This window comes from Ochlerotatus camptorhynchus, unplaced genomic scaffold (assembly GCF_037179485.1).
Source record: "Ochlerotatus camptorhynchus isolate MF236.1 unplaced genomic scaffold, CSIRO-AGI_Acam_v1.1 ptg000276l, whole genome shotgun sequence".
Lineage (NCBI taxonomy): Eukaryota > Metazoa > Arthropoda > Insecta > Diptera > Culicidae > Ochlerotatus > Ochlerotatus camptorhynchus.
In genome coordinates this window covers 504,744-525,054 of record NW_027040765.1, presented here as the reverse complement: position 1 = coordinate 525,054, position 20,311 = coordinate 504,744, and the positions used below count along the sequence as shown (strand labels likewise).

General features: G+C 39.1%; 1 protein-coding gene across 1 annotated transcript in view; it reads left to right on the top strand.

Moving 5' to 3' along the window:
- The first annotated feature begins 6,955 nt into the window (after window positions 1–6,955).
- Window positions 6,956–20,311, top strand: part of Tbh (Tyramine beta hydroxylase) — a 30,712-nt gene continuing 17,356 nt past the window's right edge. Inside the window, exon 1 of the mRNA XM_065227799.1 lies at window positions 6,956–7,359. Within this exon, the coding sequence (XP_065083871.1) occupies window positions 7,251–7,359 (109 nt within the window). The 5' untranslated portion in view covers window positions 6,956–7,250. The remainder of the gene's footprint in view (window positions 7,360–20,311) is intronic.

Genomic DNA, 20,311 nt, shown 5'->3' with positions numbered 1-20,311 from the left:
ATAATATCCAGCAGCGTACAAGTTAAGAACAAAAACCGTTTACTCGGCTTCAGCTATGGCCGGAGCCAGTCAGCCCCCCGGAGACTATTGGACTACAGGAAGCAAAAAAAGTTAGCGCATCGAAAGAGAATCGAGGCACCAGGTATTTACTCACGAACTCATATTCCACTGCAAAAAAAACTGCTGACAATTACCGAATTAATCAACGGGACTCCAGTTGAAGTGTTTACTCATCCTAGTTTAAACTCAATCCAAGGCATAGTCTACGAACCAGATTCTATCCACGATGATGAGAAAGACATCATGAACTACCTTAAGTCCCAAGGAGTTATCAACGTTCGTCGTATCCGCAAACGGGTTAACGGTAAACTCCAAAATACGCCACTGCTGGTGCTGACGCTGAAAGGTGCTGTTCTTCCGGAAGTTGTCCGTTTTGGTCTGCTTCGGGTTGAGATTCGTACATATTACCCATCACCACTTATATGTTACAACTGCGGCATCTATGGTCATCCTAAAAAGGTCTGTAAACAGCTTTCGATTTGCTTACGTTGCTCTCAGCAACTTCATGTAGTCGAAGGGGAACGGTGCCAAAACCCTGCGTTTTGTCTGCACTGCAAGGCTAATCATCCAATCACCTCTCGCGACTGTCCCATGTATCAGCAGGAAGTTAAGATTGTGAAACACAAAACAGATAACAGAGTATCATTCGGTGAAGCTCGTCGTGTGTTCCGAGAATCCTCGAAGGACTCGTACGCCAGCGTCCTTCAACAACGTCTAGCTCAAGTCGAATTAGAAAAGGACACCATTATCCATAAACTGAAAATGGAACTCGACACGCTAAAAGCTTCCCGAGCAGGAACGAATATCTCGATACCTTAAATTGGTATGGATGAGCCTGACATAAGAGGTAAAATACCAAACAATAATACCAAAAAAATGTTCCCACAATACCACTCCAATACCAAATTATGATAATGCAATACCAACACAATACCACCTAGGTATTCTTTTGGTATCCAAATATCAATTTTTGGTATTCACAAAGTATTTTGCAAGTAATTTTTTGGTATTTTTCTTTGGTATTTTACCTCTTATGTCATGCTGGTCAATACCAAATTATGGTATCAGATCAGAATTAGGTATTCATTAGTTATTTTCTCCTGCTCGGGTTAACTAGAACTTCTGAAAGAAGCTGCGCAAAAGAACGACCCACAAGTAAACGATAAACAAGAAATGACTGCACAAAAAGGCACAACACAGTGTTGTAACGGCAAGAAAAATCATCATATCACACCTGATGGCTCCCATCACGCAAACCAGACCAATTCGGCATCAGGATACAAAAATAGTAACGAAAAAGAACCAACATGTACCACTACAAATAGCAGCCAAAATAACAACAGGAAATCTCGAAAAGACAAACTATCTACATCGCCACCCAAGGACTATAGAAACACGAGAAGCTCTAGCTCCCTACGAGCAATGGAGCCACGAAATAGGAGCCGTAGTGACAAACGCATGAACACATCACTCGATAACGAAGGGAATCCAAAGAGTAAACGACGCCATCTGCTCCCTGACGATAGTGGTAAATAACCCACCTGAACAAGCTTATAGACTCCTATCTTTCATCAAAGATTACTATGGCCACAAATGATTTTAACCCTGCTCTGGACACGGACTACGACATGGAAAATCTACGAAAATCTCCAATAGTAATGCATACCAACCACTGCACCGACACGGACAACGAAATTGGAATTCTCGTAAACAACACATCACCCATAAACGATATCTCTGCGATGTCAACCAATAAGCAGCTTGGGGGAGGGGAATGTGTAGTATCCCCTCACTTGCTAGGATGGAAGCGAGTCTAGATAGGGAGGCAGTCCGGGACGTCTTTCTCGTACCCGTTGATTGCCAAACTACTAGCTCGGTTGCTCTCAACGAAACCGGAGAAACAACGCCCCTGCTTCAGTCAACAACCAATGGAACTAAACTACACATTGAAGCAACAAGAAGGCATAGTGCACCACGGCCGCTTCCTGCAGCTGCCTTCAACGATTCCGAATCATACGATCGTTATTATAAAATGCGGATTCAACCTTCTAGCAGCAGACAAATCGATAAAGCATCAAATGTACTTCCTGTTCTTTCGCCAAGTGCGAGGTCTCCCACGTCGACCCTGACCAGGGATGTTCCGGCTCGATCCGAAGAGCCTCTGGCGGCAGTTGACGTGGGCTACTCATCCCCCCGGGCAAGTACCCACACATCTCTAGTACCTTACGATCAATCATACCCCATCGTTCTCTCCAACAATCTAGGAATCTACGGCAATACCGACGCATCAACTCACCACGAACGATCAAATACACAAAACGACGACAGTAGCAGCAGCTCCCCCGCTGACGAGCGCAGCATGAAGATGCTGTTCTTTCAATGGAATATCCGCGGTTTGTGGTGTAATCATTCAGAACTACGACATCTTGTACTCCAGAACCCTCCTATTGCTATTGGTTTGCAAGAGATGATGTGCAAAGATGCAAACAGAGCCCTCCAAAAGCAATATACTTGGAATCTTGCTAATAGACATTATAATCAAGGCGCTGGTGCAGCAGGGCTCGGAATCCTAAACGGAGTTCCCCATCACATTATTAACACAAGCTCTCAAATTCCTGTGTGCGCTGCCCGTCTGCATAGTCCTTTCAACATTACTATAGTGTCTATCTACATTCCACCGAACAGCGATGACGCAGACATCATTAACACTCTCGATGACATTACAACCAACATGGAACCACCCTATATCATTGGCGGTGATTTCAACGCTACTCATGAGGCCTGGGGCAGCCCCAAGTCAACACGCAGAGGCCTAAGACTACTAAGCTGGTTTGTCGATAATCAACTAGTGGTCATCAACAACGGAGAACCCACATTTATAAGCCCTTCCCATGGCAATGCATCTTGGATAGATCTAACGGTGGTTTCAAGAAATCTCGCGAGCAAATTGAATTGGTCGATCGCAAATGATACACATGGCAGCGACCACTTTCCTATCAAAGTATACTCCCAAGACCGAGTCTCCGAAACAGGACACCGCAGACGCTGGCTATACAAGAACGCCGATTGGGCCCGATTCGAGAATACCATTATTGATTCCTTGAAATCAGACACAGACCTCTCAATTGACCAGATAAGTGATGTTATCATTGAAGGCGCTGAAGCTTCTATACCAAAAACATCTAGCCGACCCTCCACGAAAGCAGAAATCTGGTGGACTGACGAAGTAAAAGTTGCAGTCAAGTCACGTCGGAAAGCACTACGTAACCTGAAGCGAACCTCAGCAACAGATCCCAATATGGAAGAAACCCGGAAAAAATTTCAACAAGCTCGGATTGCTGCCAGGAAAGTGGTTGCAGAAGCTAAACTCAAATCATGGAATGCTTTCTGCCAAAGTTTCAACCCACATACGTCAGCCGACATCCTTTGGAACAACTTCAATAAACTATGTGGCAAAAGGAAAACAGGACAAAGAGGCTTGGCGATAGACGATAAACACGAACAGGATCCTGCAGTCATCGCTGAACAATTCGCAAATTACTTCCAGGAAGCATCAACAACAACAACTCCTGATTTGGATGGTACACCAGACAACGAGGACACGGATTCAGGTTTAGAGACCGAGGAAGATGTCGCTATGAACGCAGACTTCACAATTCAAGAACTTCTACGAGCCATCGACTCGGCTAAAGGGTACTCTACTGGCAGCGACAACGTTGGATATCCAATGATTCGCCATCTCCCTATCACTGGCGAACTGGCGATGCCCGAGCAGGAGAAAATAACTAATGAATACCTAATTCTGATCTGAAAACAAAATTTGGTATTGACCAGCATGACATAAGAGGTAAAATACCAAAGAATAATACCAAAAAATTACATGGAAAATACTTTGTAAATACCAAAAATTGATATTTGAATACCAAAAACATACCTGGGTGGTATTGTTTTGGTATTGCATTATCATAATTTGGTATTGGACTTGTATTGTGGGAACATTTTTTTGGTATTATTTTTTGGTATTTTACCTCTTATGTCAGGCTCATCCATACCAATTTAAGGTATAGAGATATTCGTTCCTGCTCGGGTGTTACGATGTTTCAACCGTATCTGGGCCGAGGGTAAGTTCCCACAACGCTGGAGAGAAGGTGTAGTAATACCTATACCAAAACCTGGCACTTCACAAAGCTCTGTCGAAAACTACCGTCCCTTCACGCTCCTGAGCTGTATTGGTAAGATATACGAACGCATGGTGAACCATCGGTTAATATCATTCCTTGAAGACAATAATATCCTACATCCCAACCAGCATGCCTTTCGAGCTGGTCGAGGAACGTCAACATACTTTGCCGAGCTAAGAGAAATCTTAGAAAAGGCCAAACGCTCAAAAACCCACCTGGAATTCGCACTACTGGACATTCGGAAGGCATATGATCAAACTTGGCGCCCACATATATTAAATCAACTTAATCAACTCAATGTTGGGCGCCGTGTTAAAATTTGTATCACTGAATTCCTTAAAAATCGACGATTTTGTGTCAGCTACGGTGGTTCATATTCATCAAAGAAAACTCAAGACAATGGCGTCCCTCAAGGCTCGGTACTACAAGTAACGTTATTTTTACTAGCCATGAATACAGTATTTAAAGTTGTGCCTAAGAAGATCCGCATTCTAGTGTACGCTGACGACATTGTTCTGGTTGCATCGTCAAAACAACTACCAACGGTACGTCGACATCTTTCGAATGCTGTTGACGCGGTGAATACATGGGCAAAATCTGTAAATTTTTCTCTATCGGCCTCCAAATCATGTCTTCTACACGTCTGCCAAAGATCCAGACACAGATGGGCTAACTCGAGAACAGCGATAGTTATTGATGGTGAAAACATACCAGAGGTCAACGTTGCTCGCTTCCTGGGAGTATGGATTAACAAGAAAGGCCAGTTTACCATTCTTGGCGCAAAAACAAAAGAAATCCTTCGCAATCGAATAAACTTCATCAAGGCTTTGGCACCGAGAGCAAGCAGGTCCTCCCTATGGAAAATTACAAACGCTGTGTGTATGTCAAAGCTAACATACAGTATTGAATTATTTGGAACAGAACTTACCAGTCTACTGCAGCCCATTTTCAATCAGTTGATGACAGTCTCATCTGGAGCTTTTCGATCCTCCCCCATCCTTAGCTTGTCCGTTGAAGCTGGCGAACTCCCACTAGATTTACGACTAGCCGAATTGTTCATACGCAAATATTGTCGATTAGCAGAAAAAAGCAACCACGAATACCCACACTTCCGTAGAGCTGCAAACACTATACTCTTTAATATTTGTGGAGAAAACATCCCAACTATAGCCAAACTTCAACGCGTTGGTTGCCGTCCCTGGAATCTTCCTCGTACCAAGGTGGATTGGACCATCAAGAGGGCCTTCAAAAAGGGACAGAACACGAATAACGCCAGGATCATCACTCGAGAGCGCCTCAGCACCAAATATTGCGAGTACACCAAAATTTATACGGATGGATCAAAAACCTATAACGAAGTTGGCATTGGAGTCATCGGACCCGGCATTCTTGTCGAAAGAAGCCTTCAACCTTAATGCAGCATCTATACTGCAGAATCTGCAGCCATCTTAGCCGCTGCGCATTACGCTCCTAGGACACCCACAGTAATCTATTGTTAGACTCTTCCAGTTCCGTCGCTGCCCTCGATAGCGGCGAACTTCATCATCCGTTTTTACAAGCATTCGAAAAAGTAGCTGCAAAAAAGACATTGTGGTTGCTGGCTGCCTGGTCACTCAGGAATTCCAGGAAACGAAAAAGCAGACCAAGCAGCAGAACGAGGATGGACTGCTAGAACGTTTTCCCGATCAGTTCCTGCATCTGATGTTTCGCAATGGATCCAAGGACTTTTCCGTCGAAGGTTTTCAGAACAATGGATCCTTCCTTCAGAAATGTAAGCCATCGGTTGAAAAATGGACGGACAGGGACGACCGACGAGAACAACGAATTTTAACCCGGCTTCGCATAGGACATACATGGCTGACGAAGAAACATCTATTCGATAGAATCAGTTCCCCCAATTGCGAAGTATGTAACTCTGAACTCTCCGTTGAGCATATACTGCTTGATTGTATAAAATTTGATCATATCAGGGAAGAAATAGGATTAAGTAACAACCTTCATATTATTCTAAGCAACACGAAAGAAAACGAGACAAAATTACTGAAATTCATAAGAAAATGTAAACTGTTCAATGCACTATAAGAATTATAAACTACAGTATTAATCAGAGGCGAATGAACCTTCAGGTTTAAAACCTCTATAATAAAAAAAAAATATTTGTCCTTAATAAACGTTTAGTCACAGACAAACAGACATAATGTTTATCACTGAAAAACACCGTCACTAAAACATTATCGCCATCTGTTGAGTATACTATCATGGGTAGCACGCTCAAAAGATGGCGCTAGTATTTAAACGTAAAACGCCTAGGCAGTTGACTATGAGCGCCACAGGTGGCGATGTTACCATCAAAGAAAACATGAAACTGACCGTTAATTGCTTAGTCGATGAAAAACATGCGAGAGTTATGTCTGTTTGGCTGTGACAAAGCCGACACGACCTTATACAACACTATAGGCAAAACAAAAGTTTGATGTGTTAATCCCCATAATCCCAACCAAGCTAAGCTGGAAACCCTACCTGGAGGAAGCTATATGAAGCATCGCATCCCCGCCCCGTACCGCACAGCAGCCGACAACATCCACTTTCCTTGGTTTGGTGGCGATGCGATGATACCACCGGTGTGTGATAAGCCAGGGAGGGAAAAAAGAGCACAAAGAATTTGCGAATAAATTAGATCGAAAAGTGTGATACTCCTTCAGTTTGCCGGTAACCGTAGAACCGAGCGGAACGTGTCTCCTGTATAGGACCATCCCGAAGTCGAGCGAGCGGAAGAAAGTCACCCATGTGTTGTTGCAGTTGCACTTGTTCGATGAGCCCGCGAGCGTGGCAAGCCGGTTAAAGAAAAAAAGCAAACGTGCGCGCGAAAAACTTGTGTCAAGTCGAGTGTAGGGCGAGAAACCCTTACGCGAACGTGACGTGGGACAGGTTGCAGAGAAAAAAATAAAAAAGTCCCGAAGAAAAATTCATAATTCATGAATTAATTAGAAAAAAGTTCTTCTGGTGAACATGACTTCCATCAAGTGGCAACTGCAGTGGCATCCCCGGCAGATAGTGCTTGTTGGAGCGGTCCTCTTCATCGTCAGTGTCACCCACCACCACGATGTATCATGTTTCAGTGAGTTTCCCAAACAACCCCGCCCACCGTTGACACTTAATCCACCTGCTATAACCCATCCCCCTTCAGACGTCAACGTTAAGTGGGACCCGGGAAAGGGGAATACTTATCACAAGCGCAGTCGGATATTTAAATTGATGGATGGCTTTTCGGTCTAATTAATGGTACCACACCAGCTGCATCCTTGCCGACGATGTCGTCGTCGTCATCATCAGTGTCTCCACGTTGTCCTTAGAACGTTTCTTCTTCTTGTGATCTGCCTTTGGGCATTTTGAAGCCCCCTTCCTTGCCATCTCAATTAATTTGTTCCACCCCAACGAAACGAACGGTTGAGGTGCAGCAAATTGTCCGGACATGGACTCTGCTAAATACGGGCCCATCATCATCAGCCGGCAGCTTGGGAGCGATCGGGTGTTTGAGTAATTAAGTTTTGGGGTGAAAATTGTAATTACGAAGATTTAACCCGGCTGGTTGAGGAAATGTGCTCGCATTTTCACTTTGTATCAACGACCGTAATATAGATTCAAACGAAACAAGTTGTAAGCCCAGGAGGATAAAGCCGGAGTGGTTGGTTTCCGTCAGAGAACAACACAAACAGAAAGACGTTCAGTGTGCGTGCGGAGTGTCGTGAGAGAACTGCTCTTCGAATCAGGTGGAAAAGAAGGAGACGCATGGTTATGTATTGTTCCCCAGAGATCAACGTCGTTGCTTTTTGTTCCGGAGGTGACAATGTGTGTTTCACTTTCGGTTGATTAATTTCAGTGTCATAAACGGTATATGCAGTAGAATATATCGATCGGATATAGGTACGAAGAAATATTGTCTCTATGGGATTGTGTAAAGCATACTATTGATCACTGGCAGGTGCAGAAATCTCCACAGCACTATGGGAATGAATTTAAAGTTTCGCGATAAAATGTTATTTAAGGTTAGGCAGAGATCGAGTAAGGGATTGTAGACTGTATATTCATTTTCTATTTAACGGAAAAATTTACGGCGATCAGCAGGAGTTAGATTTGTTATTCTTTTCAACAAGTCCTTAATATCGGTGCCAAATTCTAAGAAATAAATAAGCAATATATTTTTGGCATTCGTTAATTTTTACACGAATATAATTGCCAATGAATCTCATAAAATGAACAGAAGTTTATTGATAAAATAAAATTGATTGTTACAGTTTTCAAAACTGCAACTATTCACTTTCAACATTTAAGAACTTTGATGATCATTAAGCAAAATCACAATTTTTCATGAACTTAAGTTCAGCTTTTCTTAAAAAAAAATCATGAAGCTTCAAAGTCATTATCATGGATGTCCTGAATCTTTCAAAAGAACCCCAGGGCATTCATGTGATAATTTTAAAAATTTCTTCAAATACTACAAATTATTTAAGAAGAATTTGTAAAGTACTAAGCTCAATTTCATGAACTGACCACTTCATGAAAAATTCGTAGAAAAAGGAACTTGGAAAAGTTCTGAAAACTGCGTAGGAGTAGAGAATTCATTTAAATTTGAGGGGCTTCGTAGAAGTTAAAGGAACATTATTTTATTTTAGGGAAGCTCATTATTGATCGGGAACCTCTACATAATTTCAGTTTTTTTAGCCTCATGGACTTGGAATAGTTGTGGAAATTCAACAGCAAACTTTGTAGAAGATTTTCGATTTTCGTAGCATTTTGAGGAGCTGCGTAAAACTTCATATAAGTGTAAGGAATTTTGAAAAAAGTTCAGGGAATTTTTTAAAAGATCTAAAAATAGTTCAATAAACTTCTAAGAACTTCAGGGACCTTCGCTTCAGTTTAGGGAACTTCGTTGCAGTTTTTCAGAGATCTTACTCCAAAAAAGCTCCATGAACTGCTTGGAGGTTTTGGGAACTTCGCTAAATTCAAGAAACTTTCTAGGTGTTCAAGAATATTTGTAGATGTCTTAGGCGTCTTTTAACTTCTAGATGTTCAGAGATCTCTTTAGAATTTAAAGAAATGGAAAAACATATGGAATTTGGAATAAATTCAGGGAACTTCGTAGAAGTTGAGGAAATTTTGTAAACCAAAGTTTTGTAGATGTTCAGGAAACGTCCTAGACATCAGGAAATATTCGTAAGATCTCCATATAGTCCAAGATATTAGTAAAGTTCACTGGATATTTGGTAGGTTGTAGGTTGATCAGGATGTATTCAAAAGTTTTCCAGCTAATGGAATCAGATGGAATCTTGAATGATGAATCTTGATTTTATGGCCATATTTGTACATTCTCTATAGGGAAGACCCGTGAATTGGTGTTTTAGCTATATTGTCACAAATTTGCACTCCAGCAGCTAAATTCCTTTCTTTTCGATGAATTGTATGCCCGCAAATCAGCTGCCGGATAGTTTGCATGGATCAGCACATAAAAAATTCTATTCTTTTTGCGTGTAATTTTTGATTAAATAAATCACCTGAAAAAACTCTTTCATGTATTTTTATTTTTTTATTTATTTTTTTTTATTTTACTAGTCTTCGAACTGATCGTACAGACAGATATTGCTATTCACTAATCCTATTTCTGAACATTGTCTTAGATATATTAAAATCAAAAACACAATCATGCATGTTTCGAGTTCATTCCTTTCGATTAGAAATATAGTTAAATCTTGATTTTGTTAGTTAGTTCTAAAATTTAAAAAAAAAATGTTCTAGATAAATGCTTTATTACTTTTTTTCACTTCAAATGTCAAAAACATGACATTCAAAATCCGGTATCTTAAAACCCTGATAAAATTAAATTATAACCTGATTATTCACAATTTTTGCCACATGTCAAGATTTTTCGAAATTTTTGATTCCTAATTTTTTCTTACTTTCTTATCTTGAACAATTTTTCTCTCGAGAATTGCTGTGAGTCTCAGAATCTAGGTAAGTTTCCTAAGATCTTGAATTACGAATTTTGAAAACCAGGAACTTGTCGAAGCCTATGATTTTTTTTTTAAATCCAATAAATTTATTTTGAACAAAATTTCGTCCACATTTTTTTAGAAGGCACATTTATTTTGTGGAGTTTTTTGATTAACATACAAACATACAATTACTATTTAAATTCTTATTTGTTTTTAATGTTATTGTAATAGAATTTTGATGAAATGACTGTCCAGGAAAAGGATATTGCAATTTTATTATAGTCTTATAATTGATCTCAATTCGTTGACTTTTATTAACATTTGTATTTAAAGATATTATGCTTACAATTTGTATCAGAGATATCCTTTTTTATTAGTTACAAAATCTTGCAAACATATGGGTTTGGGATTACAAAACTATTTTTATTGTAACATTAACAATGTTAAGAATTGTGCACCTGCAGCATATGCATGTACGCAATTAGTGGATTTGTTAGTTATTTCGACGCTTTTAAACAATGCTTGACATTTCCCATTTTTTTAAATAATTGCGTAGAAATATTTCTGATCGATTGGTGATAAAATTATTGAAATTGGTCCAGGAGTAGCTGAGTTATTAACGTTCAAAATCTTTCATAATTTCGTTACATGTTCCATTTTCAGTTTTCACAAAGTGTACCCCCATATTTAAATCACCGACGTAGTCCTACGTCAAAAAATTGTGCATCTCGGACATTTTCCTACGTCCAATTCGCACTTTGTCTGAAATTTGACTGATATATTCAAAATAAAAAAAAATCTAGTTACAAAATTCATGAAATTACCTAACCCTGAGAATTTTCTTAAGTTTGAGATGCTTAAATTTACAAGATCTGGACTGTGATTTTATTACAAAAAAAACATGAACAATCGATCATTGCTTGTTCAAAATCAGTAAGCGTTTAAGGCTCTTCCAATCAAGGTCCTAATCGTTTTTATGGAATAAATATAATCAAATTTATTGTTTCACCATTAAAACAATGGTAAGCCTCAATGTCATATTATTGGTCACAGAAAAAAATGTACCCAAAAATAAATTGCCTTGGACGCAATTTGAGTGATTGCAGTTTGCAAAATTAAAAAATGCAGCAGGCTCCCCTTCGGCCCCCTCCAGATTAATTTTCTAGCTACGCCAATGCTGATCACATCCATTTTGACCGCATTTCTCCTTCCGTTTGATGCTCAGAGTTTCATAGTAACGTTTAATCACACGACTCACCGTTGACTGCACGATTCCGAGTTGTTTTCCGATGTCCCGATGAGAGATTTGAGGATCTTCGAGGTGCTTTTGCGACGTTGCTTTTCGGGTGACGCCATTTTTTCATCGTTCGAAAAACTGACAGCGATAAAAATACAGTGTAAACAATACACTCTAAACTACTTCTACCCAAATTTCCAAGAGAAAATACCCAATGGGTAATTTTCTACTGCGTTTTTTTCCGCGATGCAATTTGATGTGGGATTCCCTTTAGAAGATATTAGCTACAACTTTTGGCACTAACTGAAATCTGTATCTCTTATGCATGACGAAAAATAGCGGGCAGAACTTGTAATTGTTTTTCAGTGAATGTGAATTCATATTCACTGAAAAAAAAAATGGTGGGTTCTGTTCGCTCTGGCAGGGATGGAAAATCATTTACATTCATTTCGTGCATTCATTTACATTCATTTTCCTCTAACTTTTGTCATGAACAGAATTCCGTAAAATAGTGTTTAAAGCTTTTGTAGGTCTTGATATTAACTACATCTTTTGTGAACAACTCAAATCGGTATCTCTTATGCATGATGAATCAGTGCGATAAGAAGCCACCATTGTTTTTCAGTGAATGTAAATTACATTCACTGAAAAACAATAACATGTTCTGCTAGCTCTAGTTCATCATGCATAAGAGATTCAAATTTTAGTTATTCACAAAAGTTACAAAGTTAATAGTTAATATCAGAAGCTACAAAGTCTTCATACATCATTTAACGGTAATCTGTTGATGAAAAAAGTTACAGGCAAATGAATGTAAATGAATGCACGAAATGAATGTAAATGATTTTCCATCCATGCGCTCTGGTTCATCATGCATAAGATAAACTGATTTGATTTATGGGCAAAAGTTATAGCTAATATAAAAACCTACAAATGTTTCATACAACATTTTATGAAAAACTGGTAATGAAAAAAAATATTGGCAAAATGATTTTCAATTTCTCATGTGAGCAAAGTGCACCTGATATCACAAATCTGATGATGCATGCTGCAGAACTATGACATACAAGTGGCTTCCAACTAAAACTTATTTAAGTTGACTTAAATTCAGTTTATCTTTACCTATGCTCAATTTGAAATCTATAAAATAGAAAACACTTGATATGCGCCAACTTTTTTCTCAGTGTACCTCAGTGTGCCGCAGCTCCCAACAATCAATTGGGAGCTCTTATAAAACACCTGAGTTGATCAAACGTTGAATAATAGCTTCCAGAGTTGTACAAGAATGTAATTGTATTGCCATTTGGTTAAAAGCTTCAAAAACTGCTTGGAGCACTCTTAAATGATTGTTTACGTTCGGTTAAACTGTTTGACAGGAGCCATATAGGATGTGGAAAAAACGCATCAAAACAAACCATTGAGAGCTCTTATACAACACCTGGGTTGATCAAACGTTAATTAATAGCTTCCAGAGTTGAACAAGAATGTAGTTGTATTGCCAATTGGTTAAAAGCTTCAAAAGCTGCTTGGAGCACTCTTAAATGATTGTTTACGTTCGACCAACCACAATTTTGTTACTAAAAATAGCACAGCTCTTATACAACACCTGAGTTGATCAAACGTTGAATAATAGCTTCCAGAGTTGAAAAAGAATGTACACACTTAGATTTTTTTGCCGAGATGCCCAACTAACATTTTCAGCTTTGTAAGCCAACTTTTCCAGCGTTGTGCTGTAAAGTAGCTGAAAAGAAGCTGCAGATACAGCTACAAGCAAAAGCTAGCAAAATAGTTTTGGAGAGCGTTTACTCAACTTTCTCACAACCATTATTCAATTTGTGAGTCGCACTGAATAACATCAGCCAATAAACGCTAATGTCACTTCTATACACACACTAATCAACTTTCCACTTGTAGCTGCAAAACAAAGCTAAGAAAGTGAATATATTACTCATTTGATGGCTTCTACACAACCATCAACTCTTGCTGAATAACATAAACATCAAAAGTGCTTTTTCAACAACTAAACAACCTGTACTCAGCTTATAAACTGTGTTAGAGCAACTTCGAAAGCATTTTCACAGTTAACTAGGTTTATTTTTAGACGTGTGCAGTTTTACAGCTTTTACTCTGCTCTTTTATAACTAGTCGAGAAAAGTCATTCGTGTGCACTATTATAAAGCCTCTACTCAGCGATTTTGTTGTAGAAGGGAATGTTGATTTGTTTACAAAAGTTCAAAGTGTTGGCGTAGCACAGTTGATAGTGTCAATGTTTGCCAATGAGGTCGTCTCGAGTTCGATTCCAGGTTCCGGTGCAGGGTAAATAATTTGGTGATGATTTGTAAATAATTTCGATTAATTTGATTCACAGCAAAATAAACTCAATGAATTCCTTCATAAAAAAAACCGTAAACAGTATTTAACCCGGCTTCAAGAGAAAGCTGTGTAGTGATTATTGGACAACCGGGAAAAGGTTGAATAAGCGCCTTTCAAGTTCACACACAACTAAACAGCAGGATAACAGCTGTATAGAAGCGTTAATGGATATACAATAAGTGCTTCTCCCGACTGTTCCAACAGCCATAAGTAGCTGACTAAGTTCGCCAAATTTGCTTGCATAGAGGTTGAGTAAAGGTTTTCTCATATCTTATAACGTTTGAATACAGCTTGAGACTGTATAAATGAAATGAGTAAAGCGTTTACATTGTGAAAATTGTTAGTTGGGTGGGCACCACCGATCGGCTCGGCATTTTATTTTGCTGGAAATTCAGCAAAAAATATGTTTGTTAGCCGAGATCTCGGCAAAATTCCCGTTTGTTAGCTGAATCTCGGCTAATTTTTCACTGAGATCCAGCAAAATAAAATGCCGAGCTGCTCGGTGGTGCCCATCTCGGCGAAAAAATCTAAGTGTGTAGTTGTATTGCCTTTTTGGTTAAAAGCTTCAAACGCTGCTTGGAGCACTCTTAAATGATTGTTTACGTTCGGTTAAACTGTTTGACAGGAGCCATATAGGATGTGGAATAAACGCATCAAAACAAACCATTGGGAGCTCTTATACAACACCTGAGTTGATCAAACGTTAATTAATAGCTTCCAGAGTTGAACAAGAATGTAGTTGTATTGCCAATTGGTTAAAAGCTTCAAAAGCTGCTTGGAGCACTCTTAAATGATTGTTTACGTTCGACCAACCACAATTTTGTTACTAAAAATAGCATAAGTGATAGGCATGTTTATATAACCATAAGGCAATGATTATTCGACTGCAAGAGAAGTCACTCAAGATGAGCTTGATATACATCTCTCATATGATCAAAATATGTATTCAAGAATAGAGCAGATGGAAACAGAAGCGGCTGGCAATCCGGGATCATGAGTTCGAATCTTGCTTCGAGAAACCCTCGGTGGAGTAGAGGTAAATTATATATAGGTGTTATTAATAATGCAAACATTAATTTAAGACATATATCATATAATCAACGATAACATTTCTATATAAATTCTCTCAATTAATGATTAGAGAGCTTAATTGAAAGAATATCAATCAAAGATTAAACAGATGCTTGTTACTACTTCCTCCATGATCACAGAATGTGAATTATAGCATAATTACATATTTTTTCAATGTGCACAAATAAATTAAATTAATAAAACTGTACAAGCAATTATTTTGGCGTACCACGACAATTGTTAAACTAATTTTAATCTGTGAATATTGTGAGTACTTACACAACGGTTATTAAGGAGTCATTGAAAAGTGCTATAAACGCTTTTCACCGCTTGCTGTACAATGATTATTTAGGAGTCATAAAAGAGTGCAACAAACGCCTCTCAGGTTTACTCTCTACTAAATTTCAAAGCAGCTGTCAAGAAGTGTCTACAAACGTTGTATACGAGCTTTCACCAAAATAATAAAGCTTGAGTTTAAATATGTATCTATAAACGTTGTATAAAAGTTGCTTCTACTCCTACACAGCTAAAAAAAAGTAGTGTAAATTTCCGTTACTATGATGCACATAAATGGAGCGTCATATGTCGTACAAGTTTAGGTTAAAGAACGTGTAAATTTATGAGACATGTCATGCTATATTTCATATATTGTATGCAAGTGTCAACTTTTGTTTGCAACATTTCTTGCAAGCTACTAGTTTACGTGAAAAGGAAGTTTACATGTATGAATGTTTGCATGCATGGATGTTTACATCGCCAGTAAAATTCAGAATTTTTTGGTGTGTATACCGCGTATACATATAATGCTGTAGTTGAACAGGTTCTCCAAACCAGTGTAAACAAGAGTTTTACAGAAGTTGTAATAAACAAATTGTACAGTTATTATTCTTCAGCATGCAGTTGAATAAAATCACAATGGAAGCGTTTCTTCAACAAGAAATTGATTTTGGGTAAACGTTTTACTGAATACGTTAGACAACACCTTTGTGTTGCAGTTGTATAGGTTCTCCAAACCAGTGTAAACAAGGGTTTTATAAAAGTTGTGGTGAACACATTGTACAATTATTATTCAACATGCAGCTGAACAAAATCAAAACGAAAGCGTTTCTTCAACTGGAAATTGTTACTTGGGCTGTACCGGCAGTGCCAAGAGGTCATTGAACAGACTTTTGATTGCTTGTGAATAATGCCTTGTTTGGCAACCCGGTATTTTAACAGCTCTTGTTTTTGTTTTGTTTTCAATGTTTTCACTGAGACTACACACTGGATGCATCCATCTCCAAGGATGCCTGCAACGGACGAGCGCCGTAGCTACACGATCCTTCCATCTTCGGTGGAAGGCCGACCCCGCACAACGAACGTCAATCATTAGTCAACCAACCCTTCTGGGAGCCGGCGGAGGAAACGGATTTGCACCGAATTTTTCACCGCCCGAGTATCATCCTTCGGAAAACTGGAAACCAACACCGGCCGGAACACACGTCGGACTGATGAAGGACGCACCGCTGACTCGAAACGGACCAGCCAACTTCATTCAACCGGCACAGCAACAGGGCGCAGTGATGATGGTCTACGGACTCGATAACAACACAGCCAACACCGATAAGCTGTTCAATCTGTATGGAAATGTTGTTCCTGAAGTCCAAAGAGGGTACCGCCTTGGTTCAGATGGGAGACGCCATCGCAGTCGAACCAGTCGAACGCTGCATCCAGCACTTGAACAACATTGAATGAATGTAAATGATGGTAGCAAAATTCAAATTGCATTTTCCAAGCAGAACTACTTGTCAGAGTCCACCAACCCGTACACCCCGCCGGACAATTCGATCAGCTTCAAGGTCTACAGCGCCTCCAAGAACAATCGCAGAGCAGCCACTTCTTCAATACCCCATCCGTATGCCGTCTGAGGATCTGCTGCTGACTGCATTCACCACCAAGGACTACCAGTACTGCCACCCGTCGCAAGTGCGAATGTTCCCGCTGAAATCGGATTGGTCGAGTTCCCGAGTGTAGCCCTGGCGGTGAACCCAACCACAGCGCGATCGGTCACAAATGCACAAAACTCGCGTTCATTAAGAAGCTGTACTTCTCAGAACTTCTCCTCCTCCAAGAAGATGAACGGTGCGTGGAGCAACGATAACACCGAAAACACGTTAGCTTTGAAAGAGCGGAAGCTTCTTTTTTTGAGAAAAGAAAGGATTTTCCTTTTTCTGTGTAGTTAATGTTATGATTCGTAATTATAATTTTTTATTGTGTTAGTTGGAAGTGCAAAAAGGCAGGAGAGTAAATATAATTTGTTGAACTATTTGAGATTTTGCCAAGACGGTCCTCCAACATTAGATGGACATCGATCTGTCAAATTGATTATACCCACGGCGAATGAGTACATCCCAAATTTGAGTTTAGTTCACTTATCCAGCTGTCCATGCTTGGTAATGGCGGCCTGTTTGTATGAATAAATGTATCCTTCACTGTGCTATCTGGAGGTTCGGATTTTGACCCCTCCCTTTCCCTCTCCCAGGAACAGAAGAAAATGAAACAACATACGCCCTCCAGTTAGTGTCAAAAAGCACAGTGAAGGATACATTTATTGATACAAACAGGCCGCCATTACCGAGCATGGAAAGCTGGATAATCGCCAAAAGTGCAGGAACTCAGCGATGAGTAAATTTGCCTCATGTTTTTCCAGGATTTTCCAGGGAAAAATTCCCGAATTTGAGAAAAGTAAAGATTGGATTCACTTAGTCTATTGATACTACTCCGATACTGATTAAAATTTTCGTCAATTTCCTCATTTTCCGGCAGATTTTTTAGGTTTTCCACAGGAAACCATGAGACAAATTTTACTCATCGCTGAGTTCCTGCACTTTTGGCGATTATGAGTGAACTAAACTCAAATTTGGGTTGTTCTCATTCGCCGTGCCAGCTGTAAAATGAGAGAGGGAATCAAGGGGCTTGTCAATTATTTTAAATAATTCTACCGTGGTTTATAATTCTATGTGTTCCTAGCACTCCTGAACTCATGTCTTACTATTTCCTTAGCCATTTATGTGCTTTATTTATAATAAGCTAACTTTAACAAATTCATCACCTTGATTCACACAGCAAAACTGTGGTAAACTTAGGAGAAACATGTATGTAACATTTCCTTCTTTGGACATTTTCTAATTTTTTGGAACCAATTGCATCAAACTTTGATTTCATTAGGTTTCGTAGGAGAAAAAACGACCACGTAAATTTGGAATTAAGTGCAAACATTTTGAAGTTCAGAGAGAAGCAGCAAAATTTTGAACAAGAGTTAGAAGTCTCACTTGAAAAATATGCAGTGTTTTGAGCTGACTTTGCATCGTTTCATTCGCAAGAATTTTGCAAGCAGGACGATAAATGATATCGAGTGCTTATCAATACCTGCAATATCTAAGATTTCAACACTCCCTATGTTTCTCAATTGCCGTCAATTGAAAATTTCTTCAAAAAAAACGTGATAAGGTTGATTCTTGTTAATCGAAAAGGCAAAGGGGGAGCTACACACAATCATAACAAATTTTATTGGACCACTATGGCTAAGGTTCCTGGGTGGGACTCCCAGCTAGATGTATCAAAGTTAAGCACTATTTACTAGCGAACATAATTGTTAATATGCATCAACTGGATATTTTGTGCTGTAATCATAAGTTGACTCACTAAAAGCACAGTTAACAGTATTTCAACATACCACAGACATAATGTTAGTTTCACACCTAGTCGACGTAATCATTCAATCTTCGAGTTGTTTGCATTAAATTACATGCAATTAACATAAGGGGTCGTTCATTAATTATGTCGCACATTTAGGGGGGAGGGGGAGGGGTTTTGAAAACTGTGACGAGTCATAAAAAAAAAATTAAGGTCCATACAAAAAATGTGACAAAGGGGGGAGGGGGGTTGAAAATGGGCCAAATTTGCCTGACATAATTAATGGACCATCCCTAATTTTCGTAATGAATCCAATGAAAACCAAAAAGATCGAAGAGACGAAGAAATATAGCATCTGTAAATAGGCAATATTACTGTATAACAACGCTCTTGATTGGCTTCTGACCGACTTGAAAATACTAGTTGATAAATCTTTTGAGAAGCCCCCTGTCGAACTAGTCGAAAAAAGAATGCCCACACGTCAAACTCCGTCAAGTATTTAAACAGCGGAGGAACAAAAGAAACGACAAATTGTCTGGGCCTCACCTTTTTACATCTCATTACGCATTACCGTGACTATTGACAATTCGCCTCTTCGGTCACTCTGTAACTCTTCACTCTTATGGTAAAATCCCATAAGCAAACATCAGTCTGTGCGTGAAACTTGGTGAACATTTCCTTACCCTTTCACTCCTATGAAAATCCCATATGATTCTGTCAATCTTTGCGTGAAGAAACGGCGGTTTGCTGGAGGAATGAAGAAATAAGACAAAATCCGCTAGATTTCATGCATAGATTGTCAGATGCTTTTGAGATTTTACCAGGAATAAGGGGCTGTTCATAAACCACGTAGACAGTGTAGGGGGGGGAGGGGTATGGCTATTATTCACAGCCCATACAAATTTAAAAAAATTTGTATCGGAAATTGTCTACGCAGGGGGAGGGGGGTCAAGAATCCCAAAAAAAACTGTCTACGTAGCTAATGAACAGTCCCTAAAGAGTTGCATAGTCACCCTTAAGCTGGGTTTAGATAGGGCAAGTCAATTGATCAAGTCAGTTGAATTCAACTGACTTGAACGCGAATTGAACGTGTAAACCATGCCATTCAACTGACTTGATCAACTCACTTGAATTGAAAAAAGTTGAATCAGGGTCAACTTTTCAAGCCAATTGAATTCAACTGAGTTGATCATTTGACTTGCCTAGTCTAAACCCAGCTTTAACGTCAATGCTTACTTTCGTAAGGGCCAATGCTGCAAACGTAAACAATTACTTTTTGCGTGAATTTCTCGAAAAAGAAAACTCACTCAAGAAAACCAACATCATGATTGTGTAGAGAAAGAGTCCTCCTACACGGAGAAAAAATAATACCCAAAATTTTAGTTCTTTTTACTTAATATTGACTTCAGCTTCTCACTTGCACTCGTTATTGTTGTCAAAAAAGGAACGAGAGATTCGACCCAACGATATAGTTCAGCCCAATAAGTTACTTTTGAGTAAATTGCATATTCTCAAATTTACGTGAATTATACTTAATTTTGGGTAGAATATAGGTACTTAAGAGTAGGTAATTTTTTTGCTGGTGTTAAGGGGGTAGTACACTTTGAACGTCCAAAAAGTAAGGCATTTTCGTTAATCTTTAAAGCAATAAAACACTCAGGGAGGGCAAATATGTTATAGCCCATTTATTAGTCATCCTTCGAACTACAATTTGTATTTTTTTT